Source organism: Salvelinus sp. IW2-2015, linkage group LG35 (genome assembly GCF_002910315.2).
Source record: "Salvelinus sp. IW2-2015 linkage group LG35, ASM291031v2, whole genome shotgun sequence".
In the NCBI taxonomy this organism is placed as follows: domain Eukaryota; kingdom Metazoa; phylum Chordata; class Actinopteri; order Salmoniformes; family Salmonidae; genus Salvelinus; species Salvelinus sp. IW2-2015.
In genome coordinates, this window is record NC_036874.1 from 15,240,717 (window position 1) to 15,257,394 (window position 16,678).

The 16,678-nt window shown below is 41.1% G+C and overlaps 1 protein-coding gene across 2 annotated transcripts; it reads right to left on the minus strand.

Moving 5' to 3' along the window:
* Positions 1-5,188: 5,188 nt before the first annotated feature.
* On the minus strand, positions 5,189-16,436 carry csf3r (colony stimulating factor 3 receptor). 2 transcript variants are annotated; one of them, XM_023980484.2, is made up of 17 exons: positions 16,287-16,436; positions 12,852-12,986; positions 12,400-12,478; positions 11,709-12,092; positions 10,705-10,834; positions 10,205-10,371; positions 9,784-9,947; positions 9,467-9,617; positions 9,095-9,177; positions 8,773-8,980; positions 8,059-8,247; positions 7,624-7,725; positions 7,101-7,247; positions 6,565-6,705; positions 6,277-6,373; positions 6,107-6,188; positions 5,189-5,947 (listed from the first exon to the last, which is right to left on the minus strand). In XM_023980484.2, the coding sequence occupies exons 3-17, from the start codon at positions 12,464-12,466 to the stop codon at positions 5,444-5,446; spliced, it is 2,616 nt and encodes an 871-aa protein (XP_023836252.1). In that variant the 5' UTR covers positions 12,467-12,478; positions 12,852-12,986; positions 16,287-16,436; the 3' UTR covers positions 5,189-5,443. The 2 variants fall into 2 exon arrangements, with proteins under 2 accessions (XP_023836252.1, XP_023836254.1); XM_023980486.2 differs by lacking the exons at positions 12,852-12,986; positions 16,287-16,436 and adding an exon at positions 12,642-12,806.
* Between the last annotated feature and the right edge of the window lie 242 nt (positions 16,437-16,678).

A 16,678-nucleotide genomic window follows, 5' to 3' on the forward strand; every position in this document is an offset into this window, starting at 1 on the left:
AATTATCTACCTCCATGCACATGTAAATATGGTATTGGAACTGATTTTTTTTTTAAATTTCCTCTATATGGTATGCTTTCTTACTTACTTTATTGTGTATTTCAATTAGTTTTTCTTTTCTAGTAATACATTGTTATTATTGCATTGTTGGGTTTTGAGTTTGCAAGAAAGGCATTTCACTGTACTTGTGCATGTGACATTAAAACTTGAAACTGACAGCTCTTTGAAAAACCCCTTGTGGTCATTACCAAGTAACAAGGTAAACAATGGGCCACATGTCATTGATGACAAGGTAAACAATAGACCACATGTAATTCTGAGCCTAAATAGTTTGTCTCAACCCATTTTCTCTGCAAAATGTTCTCATGGTCAGCATCGTTGATCATGGATTGTTGGATATCAGACAAACAGCAATACACAATTGCRTTTCCATTCCACATAATTACAAAGCATTTGTTGACAAAAAAAGTGACTGCAAGAAGCCCAAACAGATATATTTGACTAAAACATAATTGTTTCAAACCTTACTAACATTTTTATACGATTACATGTGTCTCTATTATGCATGGTCTGTGGCATTACTTTGGTTTTAGAAGTGGGGAGGACATCATTTGGCAGGGGTCTGGGTCTCCCCCAGAAGTGTTTGGTGCATGAAGCTRATTTCCTGCATTTCTACACAATCCAATATGGCGTCTCTATTTAGAACAAAAAGTAAGAAAAATGTCCAGTCATCAAGCTAGGTAAGAGATAATTATTAAATATGTTTAAYCCTTTGACACGTACCAACAAACGGGGATAATCATGCTACAGTGGTCCCTGCAGCGTACGCTCAAACCGGTGTGATTAGAATGCTTATTTAGAACGTCCAGTTTCGATTGACACAACAGTGAGTGTTTGAGCTGGCCACACTGTTTTTTCACATAAGCACAGTCCTTACAAAGTTATGTCCTGAATATGACCAGTTCATTTTGGGATGCAATGTTCAGACGTTCACAGAAGTAGCAAAAGCATAACACAATCATCCAAACTGGAAAATGTAGGCTACATTAGTCCTAGCGCTAACTAAGGAAAGATTGACGTAACACAAGCAGTCATATTTAGTTAACTCTCGGCTGACAGAAACCACAATATGAATTATCTAATGGCAATTATTTACAATTCATCACATTGCGGGTGAGCTCACCATTGATCAAAATAATTGAATAAAACACTTTCTARAAATTGTAAGTAATCCGAAGATGGGTAGTTTGTGCGCGCCACCATGTTTTTTTTTCTTCGAGTCAACCCAAGATAATAAGAGGAGACAAGATAAGTTTGGTCTGTTTGCCTTGTGCATGTTGAGGGGGGTGTGTYATCTACGATCATTCACCTCCCTTCATTCACGTAGTGGTCTGACAAACATTGACTGTCACGTCTAATCCTGCTTCCTCCCTCTGGCACTCGACGTCGCCGTTCTACTAACCACTGGTCCTGGCAACTATTATTACGCACACCTGGTCATCATTTTGTCTGTGATTACTCCCCCTTTATATAGCCCTCAGTTGACATCAGTCATGAAGGAGTATTGTTTTCTTTCACGTTCTGTATGCGTCTCAGTTTTGTTTATCGGTATCGTTTCTTTACCTTCGGCACCTGACTCCCAGCGTATATGTTACATTTGCGTGACACCCAGAATGCATTGTATAATGTCAACAAACATGGCGCCACTGGCAAATAGCTTAGCATTAGCTCATCATAGTCAGTACAACCTTCAAAAAAGTATTTTACACACATCACAGGTGTCCATTACAGTCTTTGCAATAATTGGAATGCATTATTTGTAACCAGTACTTGAAATCGTGAAAAAAAACTGTAAATACATTAGGCTCCATACATATGCAGTTGAAGTCAGAAGTTTACATACACCTCAGCCAAATACATTTAAACTCAGTTTTTTTTCTCACAATTCCTGAGAAAAAATTCTCACAATTTTATTCCTAAAAATTCCCTGTCTTAGGTCAGTTAGRATCACCACTTTATTTTAAGAATGTGAAATGTCAGAATAATAGTAGAGAGAATGATTTATTTCAGCTTTTATTTCTATTATCACATTCCCAGTGGGTCACAAGTTTACACACACTCAATTAGTATTTGGTAGCATTGTCTTTAAATGGTTTAACTTGGGTCAAACATTTCGGGTAGCCTTCCACAAGCTTCCCACAATAAGTTGGGTGAATTTTGGCCCATTCCTCCTGACAGAGCTGGTGTAACTGAGTCAGGTTTGTAGGCCTCCTTGCTCGCACACACCGCCTGCAYGCCGGACTCCCACCAGTCTAGTCAATAACTCAAATCTCTCTCCCAACACAATTTCCTTCCCAGTTCACTCAACAACAAAAAAATGCCCCAAGGGACAGATTTGGAAACAAAAACAAACAAAACACATACCTCAAATATACATTCAAACACAGAATCAGCAAATCCTCCATATAATTAATCTCATAGGACTAATAGTACTTGAAGAACTATTTTTACTTGCACACAATATAGCTKGGTCGCCCGTCCTGTCTCTAGGAGTCCACCACCCTTCAGCACCCCAACCCTACACACCCTACTCAGCTTTAGGATCTTAGTGAAACATTAATTATTGCATTTCTTAGCCACTATAAATGCTTGGTTACACAGTTTCCTCAGATAACAGTTTGCAGTATCAACATTTCCAAGCAAACGAAAAACAGGGAGAAGGGACAATCTGTAAACATGCTGAGATAAAATAACATACTATTTGGCAGAATTCAGCCAGCCTTCACAAGACCATAACATATGCAAATATGTCCCCTTTTGTGTTTTACACCTCCAGCAGAGGAATTACAATTCTTAGTGCATGTAAATCAGTTTCACTGGCATATAGTACGTTCATAAACTGCAGCAATTTTTGTCTGAGATGATATGAACATGACTGGGCATTCAAACATATGTGTATCCATTCAGTATCATCAATARCTTCTACCTTGTTTTCCTCACATTTTTGTTTGACATGTWTTGTGTCATCGAGAAAAACCTCTTTTAACTCTTGATACAGTTTGRAAATCAACGTTGGAGGTTTGTTAGACTGCCTGAAAATAGCATCTGGCTTGTYCAGTGTTTGCTGCACAGAGAATAAAGTGTTGCATCTGCAAAAATGTACCCCACCTCCGTAACATACTGGTCTTCCCTGTCTGCCTGACCCTGCTGAGACCCCTGTCACCATCTGATCCTCTTAAAATGAGGCATGACAAAGAATGAGGCTATAGTTTACTACATTGCCTAGAAATTGGCCGAAATATTGATTGTCCATATTTCTTCGTCTGAAAATCTTCCCACTCCAAAAAGGTAGGCTACAAAAATAGCTCAAGAGAAAGTGAAAGTCTCTCCAACTCGTCTTCTTCAAACTACATCTAGCATATTGGCTGTATAACCTAGTAATAAATATACAGTGGCTTGCGAAAGTATTCACCCCCCTTGGCATTTTTCTATTTTGTTGACTTACAACCTAATATTAAATTTATTTTTTGGGGGATTGTATCAGTTGATCAGTTCCTCCTTTAAAAGTTGCGAGCACCGCGGGACATAAAGGTACCCAGCATCACGGCTTCAGCGCTCCAGACCACCACAAGGGGGGTTAGAGCACTCATTATGCATTTGGGTCCCAAGTTTTTTATATGACCAATCAAATCGAGTTGTTCCAATGACAAATTTTGATGCGAGCCACCCTTGCCTTGTGGCATTCAACAAAGATGGCTGACAAAACATTACAGCGGAACTAAATGTAAGTTGTCTTAACGAGTCAAGCAAAAAATTTACAATTGTTAGTTAATGTAGAGACAAACGTTGTGCATATTCTTTTTTTTGGAAGTTCATTTACAAAAATCACTATTTAGCAAGTTCTGACTAGCTAACATTAGCCAGCAAGCTAGTGTTAGGAGAATGAATTTGTAATTCGGGTTTTTAATGTTTTAAGTAATAAGTTACCTGTAAACTTGTTCCAAACATTTTAATAACGTTCCTAATCCAGCATAAGGTATCCTAAAACGTAAATAATCGATAAAATTTAAGACGGAATATACTGTGTTCAATACCGGACAAAAACAATGTGAAGCGCGTTCCAGTTCACACGCACCAAACAGTAGAGTCCACTTTGCTTGACACTTACAAAGAACAGCTCTACTTCTTCATATCTCAAAAGAAAAACATCAACCAATTTCTAAAGACTGTTGACATCTAGTGGAAGCCATAGGAACTGCAACCAGGCTCTATTAAATAGGGCTTCCCATAGAAATCTAATTGAAAACACAGTAACACAACAACAACAAAAATTCTGGATGGTTTGTCCTCGGGGTTTTGCCTGCCAAACCAGTTCTGTTATACTCACAGACATTATCTTAACAGCAATTATATGCATATCCTAGCTTCTGGGCCTGAGTAACAGGCAGTTTACTTTGGGCAAGGCTTTTCATCCGGACTTGAAAATACTGCCCCCTATCCCTAAAGAAGTTTTAAGGTAGGGGGTGGGAGTGGGATGAAGAGATCGGTCCCACAGACCTCTACTGTACACCATAACAGTGAGGCCTTTAATGTTAGAGCTGTTTATTACTGTGTCAGTGTGAAAAGTAGATAATTAACTACGGAAACTGACAGATCAATAACGTTTCGTTGCCAAACTCACAAATATAACTCACATTGCACTGAAAAAACTGCCTTCCCGACCGCTCAGAGGCATCCGCATGGTCCTAAAGCACACTATTGATGTTTTTTSTATCAACTGGCAAAGATAGAACTGGGGGGACAAAAAATTGAATTTCAGAATGTGGGGGGACATGTCTCCCATGTCCCCAGTGAAAGTTGCGCCCCTGTGCATGGGAATACTATGGGAAAAGATTTCAAAATTAAAATCACTTGGAGATGATTTTCTGGTCTTTTTACAGTCTTATGTCCAACAATGATAATGCTAAAAAAAGAAATATAAAACAATATGTTTTTTTTTGCTCAGACAACTTGGGGGGCCAAATAAAACCAACCATGGCCCAAATTTGGCACACGTGCCGCTAGTTGGGGATCCCTGCCTTAGAAGCTTAGACATAAGGGAATGTACATGAAAACAGCATACAATAACATTTCTGGACAATTTATTGGTGCCTCTGTATTAGCATTATAAATGACAATATGTTCAGAGTTGTATGTATTGATCAGACATTTATTTTATGCTTTACATCAGACCAGAAGAGACAAAATATTGATCAACATGAACACATATAAACTTCATTAATTACTATTTTTCAATGCACTTTTTTGTAGCACTAACATTCACAAACTGGGCAATCATGTTGTCCCTGTCTTGAAAACATCATTGGTGTTGAACATGTATCTGCCATTCTGTGACATACATCTCACATATCTTGCATACATTTCAAAATCTCAATACCACTGATTATTCACTTTGAACATCATTCATTTCCAAAGCCCTAAGCAAGGGAAAGTCATCCCAAAGAATGCATATCTCTCCCCTTCCTGGGCCGTCATTCAGGCATTCTCTAAAGGAAACTTGCTCCCCAGATGTCCCACGGACGGGAACATTCTGGTAGTCCTTTGGGCTAGAGGGCTCCTCGAGCTCCTCCTCCAGGAGTGGCTGTGTGGACTCTGAGCGCATGTAGGCATGGGATTGGCTTGGTGGCTGAATTGAGTATGGGCTATCAAAGACCACAGTGGCATACGGAACAGAGTGTTGGTGTGACCCTATGTAGCTAGGGCTGAGGTCATGGGGGGAGCCACATATGGACTCACCCGGGTCACTGGTGTCACTGCAGCGGCACCAGGGGTCATCGGTGATCTCGCCACCCCTCTTCTCGAGACCCTTCTTGGGCAGGTCCAGGAGGCTGAGATGGGAGAGATAGACCAGGCTGGATTCCTGCATGTCCTCAACAGGGGGAATATCCTTCAAAGAGAAAAATAAACATGTCTCTCCTTGGTCAAACYACAGAAACATGAAATAGAATAGAATAGATGCATAAATGCCTAAAAGATTAGTAACCCTTGTGTTTAGGGATTATCAACACACATTACATGGCTTGTCATGATAATCCTAATACTGCACCTGCATTGACTCCAATGTGGTCCACCTCTTGATGCTGCTGTTGGCAGGGTCGGGGATCTTGGGCCAAAAGCACATCTTCAACCTTCGGATAAGAACAGAAACGTGTATTGTTTTTAAATAGCACAAACACACAAGTATTTACTGACATGAAGTCAATGTTGAGTTCTCACCGTTCATGTGTTGAGAAGCAGACCAGAACTGAGATAATGATGAGCAATGACAGCCCACCACTAGAGGAAATAACTATCAAGATGATAGCAAAGGCATCTGAAAATATATGTATTTAGATTTAGAACATATGTTTCAGACAATTTCCTGATACAGTATCTGACCTCACATAGGGTGGAGCGCCATGAGTCTGGCAAGCGAAACTAGTCCTCAAATAACACCGCACATTACTTTTATTTTAAAGCACTTCACTGATTGACTTTGCTTTTTGACAAAATTCTAATACCAACCTATTGGTTCAGTTTTGAGTGTAACCTCTGATCCGTTCAGACTCCCGCCACCTGTGCTAACCATAATAAAGGCTTTGTATGAGGATGAACGGTCRAGCTCTCGTAGAACCACCCTCCTGTTTTCCAGCTCAGCAGTCACAACTGTAAAAGAGTGACACAGCAACTGCAGTATGAGTTTACATGTTCATTTATTTAACTAGGCAAGTCAGTTGGGAATAAATACTGGTAACACTTTATCTGGAAAGTCCATCTGTAGATGCTCCACTAACTATCTACTAACCCTAGCTCTAAACCTAATCTTAACCATTACCCTTACCCTAACCCTAACCCTTATTCTAAACCTAACCATAACCTTAGAAAGCAGTTGATCTTATGACCATCTGTAGAGCATCTAGACTATCCAAATACAGTGTGACCTAAATACTTGTTTACAATGACAGCCTGGCAAAATAAGGCTTTTGTATGAACTTTCAGTCATCTACAGTTGTATCATCAATGGTGAATCATCAACAGCATCACAATAAGCATCTTTCCACCTTTGGTGTTTCCCTGCTCATCCCAGTAGAAGATCTGGTAGCTCTGCACGATCCCATTCCTCTGGCATAGTGGAATCTCCTCCCAGGTAAGCTCAATACGAGAATGCAACGTCTCCCTCACCCTCAGATTTGGGGCGGCAGATGGGGCTGCCATAAACAACGGAGAACATTAAGGACTATATGGATTAAATGGCAATAAAAGTAGTGGTGATTACCATATCAATTATATAATGTCATTAACCTAATAGTGCTTTGATTTGTTGGTATTGTCATGCTGACAAAGAGCTATAATGTAGGCGCTTGATATAAATAGAGTAGATTAAGCTTATAGTAATGGTGGTAGCAGTACGCGGAAGTGTAATTTGCTATATGTCTCCAATAGAGGGAAGCATTGTACCACCTTTCATCGGTATGTTTTGCAGCTAATTCACACATCGACTCAAAGGAAGCTTGCCACACCTCCCTTGATCTTGTAAAGATCTTACAAAGTCCAAGCTATAAGGGTTTGTGTTTACCGACTCACCCTTTTGTCTAGAGTACGCCTCGACGGTCTGAGGAAGGCCAATCCCGTCCTTATACCTAGGATACACAGAGATCCCATAGGGATTGTATGGCTCGATGCTCTCTGGAGACAAGGAGAAAGAGATAACAGTGGATCCAAGTTCATAAATTCATAGTATGTGGATAAATCCTGCAAAGAAAAAAAGTCTGCACAAATCAACTCAAACAACAAACTAGAGAACACACTCGCTCACAAGCTGATACCGTAGCTGCAATTCAATGGAAACGTTATTGTCCCTGCAGATAAATGAATTGTGCAGCCAGGAGAATTGTACATAAAAGACGTACATAATCCTCCCACAAACTTCTAACACAGAACTAGAGACACATGACAGGTGAATGAAACCACATAGTGTACATTATGAATGTATACCGTCATAACTGACATAAACCATACCTGATATTAGAGTGCTGGATTGATTCCTGTCAATGTGGTCAAACAAGACGAGGGCAGGGTCCATTTTCCACAATGGCCTCCACTCCACCACATAGCCTGTGACACTGGATGAATGTATGCTTGTCCACTGGACCAGTAGAGAGCTCTCATCATGAGGAAGGACAGTGACGTCAGAGACTGCTGCCAGACCTGGAGACAGATAGAGATTTTTACCACACAATATGTCACAGGTAAGCTTAAACACCCATAGGTTGAGTCCCAAATGACATCATATTCCCTGTATAGTGCACATAGGACTCAAAAATAGTGCACTATATAGGGTGTTAGGGACACTGACATAACACACATACACTTCTGCTTATGCATATATTCTGATTTCTAAATTGACCCCTGGCCTAGATCAGAGGATTGCATAGGTGGATGAAATATGGTGACATTTCCACCCAGCCAATCAGAGGAAGCTATTACCATAATGCTGATATTTATGCAATCATCTCAGATCTACAGGAGTGCCTGCCTTGTAGGGGATGCTTTTGAATTCAGCAACAGGGATATTTTGTTTTTCGCTCTATACTGAAAGTGCTCTATCTTGAAAAATGTACTACTGACAAACTATTTATTGGGATTTTATTAACAGTGGACTAATAAACAAAATGCTAAAAGATTGAGTAAAATATCCCTTTATACACAATCTAACTATTAATAAAGTTTTACCCCTGTGTTGAAACACTTCCACCTCCGTAGGGCTGGATGTCCCTGCAGCGTTCCCAGCGCTGAGGAACACTTTCCTTGCGCCCTTAGGAAGCTGGAAAACACAGTGGCTATCCAATGTGACGCACAACTGTCCCTTTTTCGTGGGTTGTCTCTGGCGCGAGACAACATAGGAMAGGATCTTGCCATTGGCACGGAACTGCTTCGATGGCTACAAAAGGAAGAAAGGAGATGAATGAGGAAAGGCAAGTTGTGTGGACCACTATCACAGGAAACAAAGTTTGTGATGTGTCAAATTTGAATGTGTTCTGTGTGTCGTTCTCACCTTCCAAAACAAGTGTACACTGAGAGACTTTTGACTCTGCTCCCTAGATACCTTCATCCAAGAGTCGAGTCGTCCAGTGGGAGCTGAAGAGAAGCAGAAGTGTCCATTTTGAAACTTTGTTGTGAGGAGAAGCAAAGAATTCTTCCAGACTAGACAGGTGTAGGCTATACATTCACTTCCAAAGAGAATAGTGTTAGTCAATACATACATTCTACCAGACCTGTAAAAAGAGGGGTAGAAAATCTAGGACATTTCATTAGCACAGAGTGAAATGTAAGCCCAATGAACGGAGGAATAAGAAATAGATTAAAAGACTTGTACCATGGGAGTGATAAATGACGTTACATTAAACAGAATTGATGCAGGACATACCCCTCTCAAGCGTGACTGCAGTATWGCTGTTACTCCATTCGCTCCATGGACTCTGGTGATACCTGACCCGTATCTGGATGTGGTACTCTGTCCCGTGGAGCAGGCGACACACCTCCATGGGTCTCTGGCGTATCAAGCGTTGCACTGGGACCTAACACACATGCACGCGCACACACACACAAACATACATGCACACGCAAACACACACACAAACACACAGTAATGTCATTATTTTTATGGCTACCTAGTACAATCAACATAATTTTTGTTCAAACGGTTGCAGTATGTGGACACTTAGGAAATGGACATTCTCTTACTGGTTCTTCACTCCACTGCTTGCTGTTTGCTGTTTTCAGCCGCACCTCCAAGGTCACAGTGGTCACCCACGCTTGCTGTTCAGAGAGACCCCAGCTGAGCCTTAGGCAGCCATACCTGTTTGTCTCTGCTTGGACCTTCAGAACTTTTGGAGGGTCAAACTTGGCTGCAATATGAGAGTTATATTAGAACTCCTATGATGTGAATAGCTTCATCTCAATACCATGCCACAAAGTACTTGTGCATAAGGTTCTGTGTTTTAGGTTTAAAGAATACAGTGAGCTTCAGAATAACTATCTTTTTTACCGTGTCTGTATTAGGACAGCTTCAGAGTCACAAGTGACACCAAGTCGGTGTGACTGAGGTTGTCCTAATACGGACACCATATTCTGTAAATCACGGCCCAAATYACTACTTCCTTACCTGACTCCATCGGCTCCAGAAGCAAAGGTGTTGAGGTGGCTTGACCCAAGGCGTTCACCGCCTTGACATATATTTCTATCTCTGAGAAGAGAACAAAGCCGGTCCGTGGTATCTTGTAGTGATGTACCCCTGGCGGCAGCATGTACGTGTTGCTCTCTGGTAAGTCCCTGTTAAGATGAGGAAATAATAMAACTTCTTGAGCAAATCACAGTTACGCATCTTCCCCTTTAAGTTCTTTGGATAACCTCCACACCTATGCATAGTGATATTAGTAGGTTGCCACAGAAAGCATTGTGGAAGTAACATCTAAACTGGTTCTCTTTGGATAACCCCCACACATATGCAGGCATTTATATTACAGTGGCCCTGAGAGGCAGAGTAGCTAGATTGTCCAAGAAAAAATAGCATCGTAATTACAATATACATTTACATTTGACATGTAMATGTAAATCTAAAAATACAACAGATGCACTTGTTCTCCACCAATAGCCACTTGTTACCTGATCTCAGTGTAGAGAGTGTACTGTGTGGGCAGGTGGGTGTCCTGTCCTGGGTCCCATTGGCATGAGAGGGTTTCCGGTTTGGTCAGGTTAGTCAGGCAGCTAAGGTTCTGTGGTGCTTGGGGTGGAACTATGAAAATAACAATTATTGGGGTGAGCAAAACAGTGTAAAAGTTAGTTAGCGCTCAACCCTCAGAGCCTGGGAGATTCCTGCCTTTCTAGGGAGTTTTTCCTAGCCACCATGCTTCTACATCTTTCTTGCATGMTGTTTGGGGTTTTAGACTAGGTTTCTGTATAACGACTTTGTAACATCTGCTGATGTAAAAAGAGCTTTRTAATTACATTTGATTTGATTTTGGAACAGAAAATGATCACATCTTCAGAACTGCATTACTGAACTGTTCATTATCAGTTCAGGTTTTTATTCTTTATCTGAGGTAAAACGTATGTTGAAAACATGTAAAGGTAGACTCAGCGATATGAAGTAGACGCAGAAAGTAAACAGCATAGTGGGTMAATTTTTCTCAATGGCTAGGAGAGTTGAAGCACGAGGCTCAACTTCACAGCTGTTTCGGTCGTGTGGCTACACGCTGTGACAGYGTGAGGCGAACCCSTGCACATGCACAGACACTGTGCCTGACTGTGTGAGAGCGAAGTCCACCTTTTAAAAACATTGGAATGAATTCTTATTTYATGCTCAGATTTCTCAGAACTGCTCCTTGAAATGAAAGTACAGCATGTTCAATACTAGATGTTGGACATGAGGGAAACCAGGGAGGTGTAGCACTACAAGACAAACCTGCATTTTTTCATTCCAACATTTAAAAAAAKAAAGAAATGCCATTCTTTACCATGGTCCCATCTGTAATATTTTTATGTGGGGTAAGGGATATCCCTTACTATGAATGAYAATGGAACTATGGTAGACTATACATACAGCACACCACTGAACAGGCATAAACAAAACAAAGAAAGAAACAAAGAAAGAAAAAAACGTCTCTCACATCCAGCTCTTATCTCCACTGCTCCTACGATCTGGCACGGGAAGGTGTGGAGGACACAGCACGTGAGATATCCCTTGGTGTCCGTGAAGCTAGGTATGAACACTGTTGAGTTCCAGCCACTCTGATTGGCCACCGAATATAAAACGGTGGAGATCCAGMCACTTTCATTGGCCGCTGCAGAGGGTCTACCACTCTCATTGSCTGCTGCAGGACTGCTGGGAATAAGGCGTTGRTTGAGGTGCCAGACAATGTGGTTGAGGTGCCAGACTGCCCCCTTTATGAGTGGGCAGTCATCTCTGATGATGCAAGAGGCAGTCACCGGTGACCCCAAGGCCACCACAGGGGTGGAAGTGTGTACCCGCACAGATGGAGACGTGTGAACCTCTGTCAGGAATGGAAAGAGAGCCAAGAGCAGATCAATGCATCAGCAACATTGAGGGAGAAGGTAGAAAAGGGTCTCTTTAAGCCACCAAATAAAATGCTTATCGTGAGATACAGCTCCATATTTCTTACCTACTGTATATTTGCATGTCTCAGTGAAACTCAAATTACACTGATCACTTCAAGATTTGYAATTCAAAACAACATTTTTAAGACAATGGGATGTGAAGTGTCTATTCTATTGTCTGTGCTACTGCTGGCAAGGTGATGCCATTTRGAGAAGGTTATTTATTACAAAKACAGCACTCACCATCTTTCGTTCCGTTCACAAATGCCAGCAGCAGCGTGGCAAACATTGTTATCCAGGCTGATGCCATGGTGATACAAACCTGTGAGAGGGGAAGATGTGAAATTAGTGATTTTGAAGAAGAATGGGTGAAAGTACATTGCATTCAATGGAATCAAAACAACATTTGAAATTCCGGAGCTCTTACTGATGGAAAACAGTGTATAAATTGTAATGGAAATGATAATGACTATATTTTTTCTAACCTGTCTACCACTCTCATTGCCTGCTGCAGGACTGCTAGGAATAAGGCGTTGCTTGACACTACAAGGTACTGTTTGATACTACAAGGTACTGTTTGACACTACAAGCTGACATGAGTGAAGATGCATCATCCACAACTGACACGGAAATTACGAGGGAAAAAAAGATTAGACAGCTGTCTATGACAAACAAAAAAACACGGGGATACTCACAATTCCTCAGTCATAGGAAATTTGTTAATGACTTAAAGACTGATTCTAAAGTCTAAAGATCAGAGTGCGCCAATCACCAATGGCAAGATGGCCATCAGCCGATTCACTCAGGTCATGCTTGTGTCTCTATATGTTCTGTGAGGAAAAAAGAGAGGTCGGTTATTTCCTCTCTGTCATGTGGGACTGTCCCCTTCAGGTACACTGCAGCAAAACATTATGCAATGCAAAATGAAATTTGAGTGCTTCTTATTGGACAAGATCAGCTTGTCCCTCTTCTTTTTCTTCCGTTTGGTGCCTAATGAATATGACTCTTGTTTTTACACCCCTGTGTTATCTCCATGCTGAGAAGGCACATACTGGTGACAGGCAACTGAAAACCACATCCTTGTGAAACCTCTTGTGAAATGTAACTAGGCCCTCAGGGCTAAGATGGAGGATGGCATGCCCAATGAGAGTGTGTGTTCGGAATTAGATTATAGCTTGTTTGAGGGTGTTGACATGTACATCCTTGATTTCTCTCTCTCTCTCGTTCTCTCTCTTGCTCTCTCTCTCTCTCGTTCTCTCTCTTGCTCTCTCTCTGGTTGCAAACCTCTCAAACCTGCCTGCCTCTTTGCCAGTGGACCAAGGCCTTTCAGTTTCTTATTTATTTATTTTTGTTACTTTCACCCCCTTTTCTCCTCAATTTTGTGGTATCCAATTGGTAGTTACAGTCTTGTACTATCGCTGCAACTCCCGTACGAACTCGGGAGAGGCGAAGGTCGAGAGCCATGCGTCCTCCGAAACACAACCCAACCAAGCCGCACTGCTTCTTGACACAATGCCCACGTAACCCAGAAGCCAGCCGCACCAATGTGTCGGATGAAACACYGTGCACCTGGCGACCGTGTCAGCGTGCACTGCGCCCGGCCCGCCACAGGAGTCGCTAGTGAGTGATGTGACAAGGACATCCCTGCCGGCCCAACCCTCCCTTAACCCGGTCGCGGCCGGCTGCGACCGGGCCTGGACTCAAGCCTGGACTCAAACCCAGAATCTCTAGTGGCACAGCTAGCACTCAAAATGCCATGTTCTGCAGTTTCTGAACAGTTGCCAAATAATGTATCACTTAATATTTAAAATCACTGAAATAGGAAAATAACTGAGAAAATGACATCCTTGTGAAACGTCTTGTCACCCTCTGGCAATGGACCAATCACAACCTTGCCCCCATTACTGTTATTTGGCTAGAATACATATGCCAACTAGGTGAAATGTAACTAGGCCCTCATGGCTAAGATGGAGAATGCCATGACCAATGAGAGTGTATGTTGGGAATTAGATTATTGTTCGTTTGAGGACGGTGACATGTACATCCTTGAGATCTCCCTCTCTCCCTTTCTCCCTCTCCCTTCCTCCCTCTCTCAAACCTGCCTGTCTCTCTGCCAGTCTACCAAGGCTCTGCAGGTTCTGAAACGTTGACAAATTATTTATCATCACTTAATATTAAAAATCACTGAAATAGGGTAATAACTGCGATAGACCAGTGGAAATTGAAATGTGTTTCTGAATTTGGTTACCCTTTGGTTACCATTCAGCGGTCTGAAAATCAAGTAATAAATTGGCTGTAGATAATCTGAAAAACATTTAAATGAATAGAATGACAGTAAAACAGTTATGCCATGTGTTTGCTGAGTAGTTAGATGAAATTSACTACAATTGTGTTTATTTTCCACTTTGATGACACATTTTCTGTACTGCTAACATTAACTTCCAGTCATTTTTGCTCGTATTGCTGGTCCCATTGTATTGATTTTTCCGCAATTATGCAAAGAGTTATGGGATATTAGAATCCTCTTGTCCTAACCTGTATATTTTTGACCTAGAGTAGGGGACGGAAAAKACGTCTRCTTTCCAAATGGCACCCTATTCCCAACATTTGGGACGCAACCTATGTAGTGGATGCGTGATGCGAGGCCATTGAAGTCTTCTTCTATTTACTGCTTATCAGCTGTCTGCATAAAGGCCTCCACTTCGCTCTTCCTCCTATGCAGAGTTTGCAGGGAGCTAATTGCCTATGGCTCCTAAATGTCCCTTGCTGCCTTGAGAGAGAGAAAGTGACAGAGAGATAGACTGACAGACAGAGCGTGTCAGGAGAGAGAGCGAGAGAGTGACAGAGAGAGACGGACAGAAAAAAAGTTRTTACATTTGGAGTGATTAATTTTGTCACCGGCTAGCATGTCGCTCTCTAGCGTCATTATTTAGTATGCTTGTGAACGCAAATGAGAATGCCAATTTCCTGTTTTCGATTAAAGGRAAGCAGGGTTATGATATATTTTCCTTCTATAGGCTAACTTATCAGYGTAATAMAAATATGTCAGGATGGTCAATAAACAAGCCTAATTTATGTAAAATGTTTGAGTACCTTTAGATGCCAGGTCTACAGGCATTCCATGGAATGGTTGGATTTTATAATGTAATTTACAAGTATGGAGTGGACTTTTTTGCCCAAAWAGGTTGTTCCCCAAACTACCTATAATGGCACATTATTCTCACAAAAGTATGTTATTGTTTCAGAGAGATTTTGACACCCTTTGTTGTGTAACGGATGTGTTGCAAAGATAAAATATTTCAACATGTTCTATACCTTGTTCCTCTGTCTCCCCTTAAACGTGTTCTTCTCTTAAGCCATTGTGGTAAATGTTACAACAGTCCCTCTTTCTCGATTAGGCAATATCCTCTAACAGGCTGACAAAGTTAAAGCKATGACTATTTCTCCTTTTGTTTCTCTTTCTCCGTTTTCCTCTTTCTTGGTGAACATAGCATAGATATGTACAAATCACTATTTGACAATCTGCCCTTTAATTATTTTCGATTAGAGGTATCTTCTTTGCTGGAAGGTGACCTGAGACACTAGACCTCTCAATGACTAATAATTTCTCATAAAAACAACAGAGCAGAAAGAGGAAAACAATCTCTTTCACATCCTCTTTTGCGTATACTGACAGCACATAAACATCTTATACCTATCCAAGAATGAGAGATATACTCTGTTTCTTCCATTAATATTCCAAAAGAGTATAAGTAGTATGAGTGCAGATAGTGATCAGCTAGTAGTGATGCCAAAATTGTTGTATAATTGTCACATTAAAACTGAAAAGGTCATGATGTCAGGTCGGATTCAAAACATTTCAAGTTAGATACATGTACTGATGATATGTCACTAAATCCTATTAAATTACCAATAAGTAAATCATTTGACATATCCACACAGTTGAACAGGGAGATTAAATGTCCTAGTCTGAGCTTCTCACTCACTCACTCACTCACTCACTCACCAATAACAGATATTGTGTTTTATTCCCCCCCCCTCTCCTCTGTTAGATTCAAGTGAATCCGAAGGTTTGGTAGGTAGCATGATTCAGCGATAAAGAACATCAATTAGAGAGCAACACCACTCACCACACAGCCTCAGCACCCAGAAAGACTTCCATCAGACTCTGGTGTAGACAGGATCAGATGGAACAGAGTGGCGAAATGGAGCTCAGGTTCCAGGGCCACTGAGTTGAACAGCCAGCCACATCCTTATTTTGAATTCACCATATACAGGAAAGATAACATGACGTGGGGTGGTGGGCCACATAACAGGAGAGATAGGGAAGTCAAGTTAAACGCCTTGAGATAGATTCATGAGTCATCTTGGAAACCCAGAAGAAAAATCTCACGTGATGGAGTCAGATGCTCGATGTTATGTGCATTTGTCCACAAGAGATTAATAAATTAGTCAAACTATTTGAAATATAGATTATTATATTTTAAGTTTGAGTATTTAGAATTTTCACAGGTGTCAATTG